At 44.6% G+C, this 11,237-nt stretch overlaps 1 protein-coding gene across 1 annotated transcript in view; it reads right to left on the reverse strand.

The window, feature by feature from the left end:
* Positions 1 to 8,527, reverse strand: part of MYO1E (myosin IE) — a 205,251-nt gene extending 196,724 nt beyond the window's left edge. The window contains exon 1 of the mRNA XM_076004428.1: positions 8,135 to 8,527. Coding sequence (XP_075860543.1) covers positions 8,135 to 8,137 — 3 coding nt within the window. The 5' untranslated portion in view covers positions 8,138 to 8,527. The remainder of the gene's footprint in view (positions 1 to 8,134) is intronic.
* Between the last annotated feature and the right edge of the window lie 2,710 nt (positions 8,528 to 11,237).

Consider the following 11,237-nt stretch of genomic DNA (forward strand, 5'->3'; position numbering starts at 1 on the left):
TGTAACAAAGGTCTGCATCTACCTAGGACACTAAAAACAGCCTTATTTTTTTCATTGAAAATACCTTAAAATCAGATAATGTTGCTGTCCAAAACATTCTATTACTAAGCATTGTTATCCTAAATTGCTGTCAACATCAGATGCTGCTCACACCAAAGAAATTACTAAGACTGACAATATGATATCCTAATTTTTTTGTTGTTATTTTCTGTAATGTTTATAAGAATTAAACAGCTAGATCTTTGGTGGTTATCTCATTTCCCTTATTTTCTATCTTCTTTTAAAACTTAATTTGGATTAGAGAGCTTTCTAATATGATTTTCTTTTACTTTTTTTTTTTTTTTTTTTGAGACAGAGTCTCGCTTTGTTGTCCAGGCTAGAGTGAGTGCCGTGGTGTCAGCCTAGCTCACAGCAACCTCAAACTCCTGGGCTCAAGCGATCCTCCTGCCTCAGCCTCCCGAGTAGCTGGGACTACAGGCATGCGCCACCATGCCCGGCTAATTTTTTTTTTTATATATATATCAGTTGGCCAATTAATTTCTTTCTATTTATAGTAGAGACGGGGTCTCGCTCTTGCTCAGGCTGGTTTTGAACTCCTGACCTTGAGCAATCCGCCCGCCTCGGCCTCCCAAGAGCTAGGATTACAGGCGTGAGCCACAGCGCCCGGCCGATTTTCTTTTACTTTTATGCTTGCTCCCAGTATGACAATCTAGTCTGTACTGCAAAGTCCCAAAACAAGGAAATTAAAACCCAGATCCTTACTACTCATAACAGACCATGTTCTTAAGTCTAAATTACCCCACCCTAGTATTACTGGGTAAAATCAACCAAAATAGGTGATGTTTTTTTATCCATCTTGCCTTCCCTCAGGAGTATGTGAAATGGTGAAATGTTATACAGATACTTGAACTCAGAATTGTCAAATTTAGAAATAATCTATTCAATTGCTTTTCAAAGAGCATGGATTTAGCAGATCTGGTTAGTTACATACAAATTGTGTGGCTCTGAATTCCCTTCCCCTCACTATACTTTGATTTTCTTACCTGCGAAATAACAACAAAAATCATCATCGGTGCTAGAATGAAATAATGAAATCGTGCATATAGAAGCCCTTTGTTATTTCTCCATTAGACAGTGAGCTTCTCATAAGCAGAGGCAGTACTTAATTCATCTTTGATTTCCCAGCAGTTGGCAATGTATTTGGTAAGGATTCCTATGTACCAAGCATGTATGCTAACCTCCTTTGCAACGGCTGTGTCTCCTCCCCTTTGGAGTTCAAAGTTCTCCATCTCCAACTACTCCACTTCTTTGGTAGGATCACTCATACTTGTCAAGTTGGACTCAGAGCCCTGGGCACTCACTCACTAACATCACACCAACACCAGATTTCTGGGAGAACACCAACAGCAGGCAACTTTGGGCTAGAACCTGGGAGTTGGAAGTGTGTACCCTAAGTGTGTCCTGTTCCAGCTCTACACCAAAGAGGGGCTCCTCATCTCAGGAGCCACGTAAGTCTAAGCTGCCCATTACTGGTGATGATAGCAGTTCTAGTGGATACAAGGAGGAACTCTTCCTTGTACACACTTCTGGAGGAGGTCTCCACACAGTTAGGACTCAGTTGGGTAATCAGGCTACATGGGATCATTAACATTATACTTGGCCAGGTGTGGTGGCTCATGCCTGTAATCCTAGCACTGTGGGAGGCCAAGGCAGGAGGATAGCTTGAGCTCAGGAATGCGAGACTAGCCTGAGCAAGAGTGAGAGCCATTTCTACTAAAAATAGAAAAATTAGCCAGGTGTCATGGTATGAGCCTGTAGTCTCAGCTACTCAGGAGGCTGAGGCAGGAGGATCGCTGGAGCCCAGGAGTTTGAGGTTGCAGTGAGCTATGATCACACCATTGCACTTTAGCCCAGGCAACAGAGTGAGACTCTGTCTTAAAAAAAAATTATATATATATATATATATATATTATACTGCCACCAAAATATAATAAATATGCTTACCAAAGAAAAGGATTTATAAAAACAAGTGGAAAAATAATTACAACTACATAAAAACAATGTGTGTTTGAGTAGATTGGAAGGAAACCTAAAGACATAAAACTAATTACTGTGTTCGGGTATAGTAGTACTATGGATGAATTCTTCTAAATTTATATCTTATAATCTCTTAAAGTTGACATAGTAATAAAGCAAAAATAAATGACCTTCCATCTCTAAGCAGGCTTTCTTGAAGGGTTCCAGAAAGAAAACTACCTGGGCACGTCTAGACTCTCAAGGAAATAGACTCTAATCCACCACCATTTGGTGGGAAGAACCTTATTGGACTGGGATCAGAACACTTGGATTCTGGCGCCAGCTCGGCCAAAAACTAGTTATGAGACTTCAGATGTTGTTCAACCTCTCTAGACCTCTCTGTGGAGTCAAGCAAAAAGACTCAGGATGGAATTCCTAAGCTCTCTTCTGGCCTTTCTACAATGTAGCATATGTTTCACTTTCTACAAGGTAGCAAATGATTATAAAGTGCTATGAAAAAATTTTTAACAAGCACATCAGAATTCAAAAGACCCAGTAGAGTATGGCCGCCTTCAGTGCAGTTCTTATACTTATTCCTGGAAAGAGGGACCTATTCTTTGGCCATGACAGCTTGCTCTATATGATATTACATATCTTCAGCAGGACTAATTTTTCCTCCTTTGAGACAGAAAGTGAGTTCTGGAAGCAGCTGAGAAGGACCTGGTGCAAAGTCTGGTGAGTAAGATGGGTGATCAGGCTGGGTGGTAACATTTTAGGTCATAAAGGAAGTGACAAAATAGATTTTCTTATGTAGCTCAAAAATGACTATTCAAAAGTGCTTTCAACAATGGCAATGACCTTCTCATGGTGGCAACTCAAAAGGGGGCCAACTGTACTCACGGGTACACTTTAAGTTCTATGAAGCCAGGCACGGTGGCTCACGCCTGTATTCCTTGCACTTTGGGAGGCTGAAGCAGGAGAATCACTTGAGGCCAGGAGTTTGAGACCAGCCTGGGCAACAAACAGAAACCCTAGCCCTACAAAAAAATTTAAAATTAGCTATGTGTGCTTGTGCACACCTGTAGTCCCAGCTACTCAGGAGCCTGAGGTAGGAGGATTGCTTGAGCCCAGGAGTTTGAGGTTACAGTGATCTATGAAGACATCACTGCACTCTAGCCCAGGCAACAGCCCTGTCTCAAAAAAAAAAAAGTTCTATGGCTTGTCAAAGTCAATGTCATTATTTTAGGGATGGCTCTTATAGTTCTATTCTCTCAAGTGTGACTGTCATAAAGATACACACAAAAAAATACTTTGCTAGGATACCCAAAAACCTTTTGTGTCTGCCAAAATAAATTTTGAAGTTGAAATTCAAAACATAATTTGTTTACCATTATTACAGAATGTGCTCATAAGGCTGAGATGTTTATTTTTAATACCTTTGGCATTTAACCTTTAACCCCTTATTTGCTCTGTAAATAGCAAGTCAGCAAGGTAAAAAAAAATATATATATATATATCTCAACATTGAGAAACTTATTTTAATCACAGATTGGTAAAAACACAAGTTGCTGCCTGTTTGCAAAAAAAACAAAGTAGATGACTCAAACTTGTAAAAAACATCACTGTTCATAATTCCTATATATCCCACCATAAAGCTTATAATATCCTGCACCTGCATAGAGGTTTTAAAATATTTCTGCTTATTGAAGCTGATGAAAACAGCTTTCACAAGTTCCTACCAAGGAATGAGGCCTTGTCCCCGTCTCATCAGGAAATGCAAAGCACTGCATGTTCTGTCTTTCATTCAGTCTCGCAGGAGCTGGTGTCTTGCCAGTAACAGGTACAGGAGCAAAATGTTGTAATAATATTACAAGTCATCAAAATTCTCACTGCTGCTCGTCATCTAGACCCTAAGGAGATCTCCTGAAACAGACCTCATATTCATGAAATTCAACTGAGAAAGGAGTAATAAAAGGAGTCCATCAGGAGGGAGTTGAAGAGTAAGAAAGAGAAGTTCAATTTGCATCCTCACCACTCATGGAGCCATCCCACACTGGTGTTTCGAGCTCCAAATAGTAGCAGCTGGATGTAGATTTTCCCTGTTTTAGTAGCTTAGACATTCCGTGGGCTAGAAATACAACGCAACTCTTTCTCTTTAGGGGGACCCAGTGGGAAGGTGTGGGTGTGTCACTAAAAATCTAATGCCGTGGCTGGGTATGTGGCTAAGGTGTAGACGGGCCTGCTGCTGAGTGAATGGGAGGAAGCACTGTGGTTCCCAGAAGGGACACCACGTTAAAATTTACCCAGCGGCTGCAAACAGCTGACCTGCAGGTGTGTGTGTTTGGCCTCTCACCGACGATCAAAACACTTATAAAAATTGGCAGATACGGCACAAAAATCTGGATTTCTAGCTTCTCTTGAAAAACGAGACAATTTGGTAATATGATGATGTAAACATGGCCTAGGGTCAAGTAATGGTGTCTCTTTAGAGGAGGCATGCATTCCACATGCACTCTCCAGAGGCAGGCCTCCCCCCACAAAATCCTATCCTTCCAGTTTGCAACCACTGATAAAGCCATAGCCCCTGGCAAGACAGTGGAGAAGGCAACTTTCAGCTCCCGCAGCTGTCTGCTTTCTGCCCTTCTCCATCTCCCTGCTTCTGCATCCACTGACCCACTGGGTTCCTCTCCAAAGAGAAGGCCTGGACCGGCCAAATATTAACATTCCCCACTAGGATGGCCCACCCACACTTGCCCCTACATAATGTCCTGGACACTAGATCTTTCCCTAAACCTTTGCCTGCATCGAAACTTTTTTGTGCTTTATCCCATTCCTTTCCAGTTTTGTTTTTGCCGTATTGTGTTGTTTGGGCCAGATTACTAGCGATCTGATAAACTAATCAGTGGAAATGAACAAGGTTACCTTCCCAGAAAACATATTTGAAATGGATTCCAGTCTTTCTAAATATAAGCCATGCCTCCACCCAAAGGAACTTAATCGACCTTATAGTGAGCTATCCATCAGGTTTCTAGGTTCATCAGTCTATTCCTGTATATTTTTATATGTCATATCTACAATTTACTCACAAGTAAGAAGCAAGTAAGAAAAAGGAAACATATCTTGAACATTTTCTGAGGTGATGGCCAATTTGGATTTGCCCAAATATTAATATTTCTGCATATTTAATTCACAGAAGCCCCATGAATCCCAATTTCTGGGCCCAAAGTATATAGCAGATCTATAGGGCATGGGTTTCAGTACATCAGACAGTCCAAAGTGGTCATGGCCTCCAAAGCAGAACTTCCCCTTCAGATGATGATAAGGCCAGATTCTACGAAGGAAACCTTACATGTCAACGAAGATTTTTATACTCTCCCAAACAACATACCCTAAATTATTTTTTTCACTTCTTTGAGTCTCCCAAGGAAAAAGACGCAAATAACTATTGCCTGGTAGTGATCTCAGTTTTCCCAAGATGGAGAAGTGTCCCAGAGTGAGTTTTCAGGAGGAAGATATGAGTTGAACTACAAACTCTACATTGTGCCCATGAGTCAGAAAATAGCAACCTACCTTTATGAGTCACAACTGAATGAGTCTTGGCTGTACCTTGGATAAAGATGGAAAACCTTCCTAACATGCTACAAGACTTCACACATGCACAGAAGTCCACAGCACAGGTACTCTCCCTATACCCTGGCCAAGGGCCCACTGATGAATTATATTCTCCGTGCTAATTCGCAGCCACACCCACTGAAGGTAATGTCCCTTCCCTTCCTGTTCTAGACAGCTAAGGGCAGGCCTAGACAGATGTGGAACACAACATGAAGCCTCACTTGGTTTGACAGAGTCTTATATAAACATTAAATACTATAACGTGGGTTTCTGATTATTTAAGATGCTGATGGTCTGTTCTAAGGCAACATCACGCATCTAACGAATAGATATAACTTTCCAAGTCAGGAAAGAAATGATTCATTTAATTTTGGCCAAATTACTCTGGATCCAGTAGATCTCTGAATGGCACACCTTCTATTTCAGGACAGGCAGCTGTTTCAACTTTTCTGTCCCCAAACTGTGGCCTTAGCAACCATATCTGATGCACACATAGTCACCTGACGGCACACAACCTGCCCATCTGTTCTGATGGCAGGGAGCCCATCGACAGGTAAGTCAACCCTGTCTTGGGACAGACCAACTCTGGAAGTGACTCTTCCTTAGAACACGCCTCCTGTGCGTCCACCTGACCAACCATTTCATCTGCAACCGGGCCAAACTGATGGTGGAGTTTCCCAGGTCTCCAAAAAAGGCATCCTAGACTGTTTTTTATCCTGCTCAGCATGAAAGATGAATTTAACTGAGAGGAAGTTAATTTTCTCGAGACACCATTCAAGTATCTAAATCCTATAAGCTTCTTTAAGCTCTTGACATAAACACATTGATTTTTTTCGGTTTTTTTTTTTTTTTTTTTTTTTTTTTAGAAATATTGAACCATGGAAAATAATTACAGCAGTTCTAAAGCACTAGGGCTATCTCATTGCTAAAATTCAGGTGGCCAGAAGCCGGGTGAAATACCTTCACCCAAACCCATGCTCAAGGTGAACGGTTCTCAGTAGGGGTTCCAAAAATAATGTGGGGTGGACTTCTTAAACCTCAAAACTGGAAAAGGGAATTTTTTTAATAGATAAAGTATTCTCTTAAGGACAAAGGTGACTTAATTTTGGACTATGTGAAAAGAAAGAGCTTTGGCCGAGGATGCCTTCAAAGGTTTTTTGTTGTTTGTGTTTAATCATTCTTTTGAATAAACAGCACCCGGTCAAAGGCTGCTTCTGAGCTTTGTAGGTTGGTTACGATGAGCTTTAGCTTTAGTCCTTTAGCTTTAGTCCTTCGGGCTGGTCATGCGGGATATATAGATTTGTAGATTAGCGCTGTGAGGGTTATCATTTTGACATAGCTTCACTTTCACATTCATTAAAAACAAAACAAAACAAACAAACAAAAAAACCAGAAGAGAACTACTTCATCCACCTAAGCAGGATTATTTGCAAAGAAGCAAGTGTGGAAACTATGAAGACTTGCAGTAGAACTTCTTTTTTTTTTTATTTTTTTCTGATGGACTGCCAACCTTTTCAAAAATAGAATCCATGCTTTTGTGCCTCGGAAAGAAAAGTACACCCCACCAAAGCCCAGGGGAAGTGGCTAAGGTTATAGGCAGGGGGGAGGAGTGGAGCAGGGCTGGGCAGTTGGGGTTGCAGAAAAGTCACAAAAAAGTCAAGAGAGAGAGGCAGCCGCTTCCATATCTTTCCAAAGTGCCAAAAGGAAAAAGAGCAAAAAAACGTGACACCCGTGAGGACGCCCTGCCGTGCGAGCTGTCCACTGCACACGCGACGGGTCCCTGTCACCTCGCGCCGGGGAAGCGGCGGGCCCTCCCCGGGAGGTGTTTACGCGGCCTCTCCGGCGCGGGGACCCCGCGGGCCGGCGCCCCTGGCGGGTCCAGGCCGGCTGGGCTCCCGGCTGCGCCCGGCTCGCTTTCGCTCCCAGCGGCCGGGCCACCGCCAGGTGCTCGCGCTACCTGGCGCCCCCGCCGGCCTTTGTGCGGCCCGCGCCGCCCCGCGCCAGGCCCGGCCGGGGCCGCCCCCGCCAGCGCGCGGGTGCCAGGCGGGACAGCTGCGGGCGCCCGGGCGGGACCAGCCCGCGAGGGTGCCCGCGGGCCGGGAGGGGCGGCGGACGTCCCGGCCGGCCGGGACCCGAGGGGCGCGGGCGGCTGCCCCCGCCGCCCCCAGCTGGAAGAAAGGGAGCCCCTCCGACGCCGCGCCCCCGAAAACAGATGTGCCCACACCCTGGCTTCCGACAGCTGGCAGCCATAGCAACCCGGCCACAAAAAGTTTCGCGACGACGCAGAAAGCGACTTTGAAGAAAGTTTTCCTTGGCCCCGCGTCCCTCTCCCCAGGCCCGGTCCACGGGCGGCAGGAGGAAACCGGAGCCCGCGACGTGCCTGCTCCCGCGTCCACCTTCTCCAGCCCCGGCCTGGGCAGCGCGCCCAAGGTGGGTGCCCCGCGCCCGCGCTTCCTGCCCCATCCCTGGGTCGGGCGTCCCGGGACGCCGCGCGCAGCCAACTCACCATGGTGACTCGCGCCGCGGTCGCGCCTCCGCCCGCTCCGCCGCCGGGGAGCTGGGGCAGGAACGCAGCCTCCTGGGCGAACTTCAAAAGTTGGTTCCTCTCGCCAAAAGCGGGCTCCCGACACCCAAGCACTCACAGGAGCCAATGGGAACCCAGGGGGCACTCCATCCAGGCGGGATCGGCGGCGCTAGGTGAGGGCGAGACGGGGGCCACTCAGCAGGCGGGGCGCATGCTGCGGAGGGCAGGGGTCCACTCGGACCCCGCGCTCGGCGCTGCCCGGGTGCGTCCGACGCGCTCGGCGCTGCTTGCCCGGCTCCCCTGCCTCGCTCCTCTTTCTTCGGCCACTTAATCCGTGCTCCTCTGGCTGAGCCTCGGCTCGGACCGGGCAATCTGTCCATAAATGGAGAATTCAGCTCAGGCCTGACCAATCAGGGTTTGTTTTCGCAGCGTCACTCCTCAGGGAAACCGTGGTAGCCAACAAGCTTGGAGCAGCTGGAGTTTCCAAAGACCTCTGGATCCTGTAGTCCTGCCGCCCGCCAGCCTCCACCGATCGCCGCGGTCCCAGCCCGCGCCTGGTGGCAGGACCCGACCTGTTAGGGAGAAAGCCCTCCGTGAAGCAGAAGCAAACCTTTCACTTTTTTTTTTTTTTTTTTTTAAACACAAAGTTAGAGTCGACTTAGCCCCCAAGCAGAAGTGGCATGATTTTCCCAGAACTTTTTTTTTTTTTTTTTTTGGAAGAAGGAAATATTTTATCAGCATAAAAGATCAGAGTCGTGGCAGCAGCCCAAAGGAAATCCTTTTTCATTCCTACGTCTGGATTGTGAGGAAAGTCAAAAATATCATTTCCCTCACCCCTCCTTTTACCTGAATTTCCTTGGAAAACAAAGGCAGGCTCCTGGCTTCGTTTTCTTTTCTTTTTTGGAGGTTGTGATGGCAGGAAAAGTTGCACGTGCAAGTGAGCAGAGGGAAGGGGAGAGAGAGCTGGAAACACCACCCAACCCCCGTCAATGCGGACCTGTTGAAAACAATCAGAAGCACAGTCAGAACTGTGAAAAATGCATTATTCCAGAGCATGGAGTTTTGGTTAATCAGGTGCGCACTGGGCAGAAGGAAAAGCAGAATACTGAAATAAAAGCAGGGAGTCTGACCTTACTTTGAGGGGCTGCGGAAGTAACCTTGGTGGTTCACAACAGGCTGCCCCATCTGGGATCTGTGGAAGATAAAATTTGAAAACTTCCAGGCATAGAAAAGCTATGAAGCATCATGATACTATGATTTATGTCATGAAATTCCGTTGTAGCTCTTCACTTGAATGTAGGATCAGAGAGTTGGGACAGGTGTTAAAAATAGTCTTGTTCAAAAAGGGAAGTAGGGAAATGTGGTATGTCCATACAATGGAATACCATTCAACCATGAAAAGGAGTTCGGTGCCAATACATGCTGCAACATGGATGGAACTTGACAACATGGGAAGTTCAACAAGCCAGGCAGAAACGACCACATATTATATTATTCTGTTTATATAAAAATTGAAAATAGAGAAATCTATAGAGACAGAAAGTCTATAGATTAGTGGTTTGCCAGGGGCTTGGGAGGACGGGTGGATGGAAGTAATTGCTAATTGGTATTCGTTTTCTTATTGCTGTAATGGAAGTTTTCTGGAATTTAGACAGTGGTGACGATTGTACAACTTTGTGAATGTACCAAAAACCACTGGATTGTATATTTTAAAAGGGTGACTGTTATAGTATGTGAATTATATCACATGTTAAAAAATGGAAGAAGATCACATTGTCCAGATTCTTGTAATAATAATCCACGTAGTTGGACAACAGTATAACTGAATGCCTATCATAAGGTAGACACGGCTTGACACTTGAGATGCAACTGGTCCTCACCCTTGCTGGGCTTACAGTTTTACAAGGGAAGATACAAGGGATGATAAGTTTAAAAACAGTAAATACTTACAGGAAAGAAACATGATGAGAAGTGACAGTAGTTTTGTGCGAGGAACTGCCATATTTGGACCTGTAATTCAGGTTAGGAAATTTATCAGGCAGCAGTGTGTAGTCTGAACTGGAAAGTAAACAGTATGGCATCTGCACCAGGCATTGCCTGGGTACATACAGATGTGACACATTAACTTCTCAGGTAAGTCTGACTCCATAGCTGATAAGGAGCATATCAGCTTCAAAATGCTATTGGTTATTTTAGGACTAATGAACAGAGGTTGCCAAAAGGGAAACTTGGTTTTATTAGCACCACAAGAACACTTAAGTTGGAAATGACACCTAAGCCACCAACTCATCCATGGCCCACCCTGATTAGCAGTCAGATTGATATGGCTTCAAGATATACAGTCAAAGACATAGTTGTTTTCCCAAGTTTAACCCAGGGATGCAATGAAACACTGAAAATCTCTTAATAATCCATTGACAATCTATCAGTCTTCGATTTTTCAATAACGACCTTGAGACTATTTGACCGTTGTATCATCATTTTAGAGTTTTTAAAAAAATCATTTAAAAAAATGTTTACTTTTATTTGCCCTAATCTCTTTCTGATTTCAAGAGGTAGTCCCAACTCTAGTAGGTGGGACACGGATGAACATGTATGCTTTTGTTCATTTTTCATGACTTTATAATATAATTTTTTCCAGATTGAAATACATAATATATATTTAAATTTTTATGTCTAAGCAGTGCTTAGATCATGAGATCTGGTGGTACATAAACCTGAATTTGAAGTCTGCCTTTTCCACTTTAACTAGCTGTGAGATCTTAATTTCCCTGCGCTTCAGTTCCCTTATCTATAAAACAGATTGAGGTGAGTATAAAATGAAATATGTGTAAAGATGGTCAACAAATGTGGATTTCTTTTTCCCTTCACCCATCGTCCCTTGTGTTCTAGGTCAGGGACTCAGACCTGGGCCCCTGGGTGAGATCAGATGAACCGTGGCCCCTGATTTGCATGCCAAGTGTGGTGGCTGTTTGCATGTGCCCCTTTCTTCAGTGAGAGTTAAGAGCTTTTATCAAATTTTCAAAGATGCCATAATGGCCAAAATGTTAGGAGCCACAACTCTTGATCGTGTTGGTTATGCCTC

The sequence above is a fragment of the Microcebus murinus genome, chromosome 6 (genome assembly GCF_040939455.1).
Source record: "Microcebus murinus isolate Inina chromosome 6, M.murinus_Inina_mat1.0, whole genome shotgun sequence".
Classification (NCBI taxonomy): Eukaryota; Metazoa; Chordata; class Mammalia; order Primates; family Cheirogaleidae; genus Microcebus; species Microcebus murinus.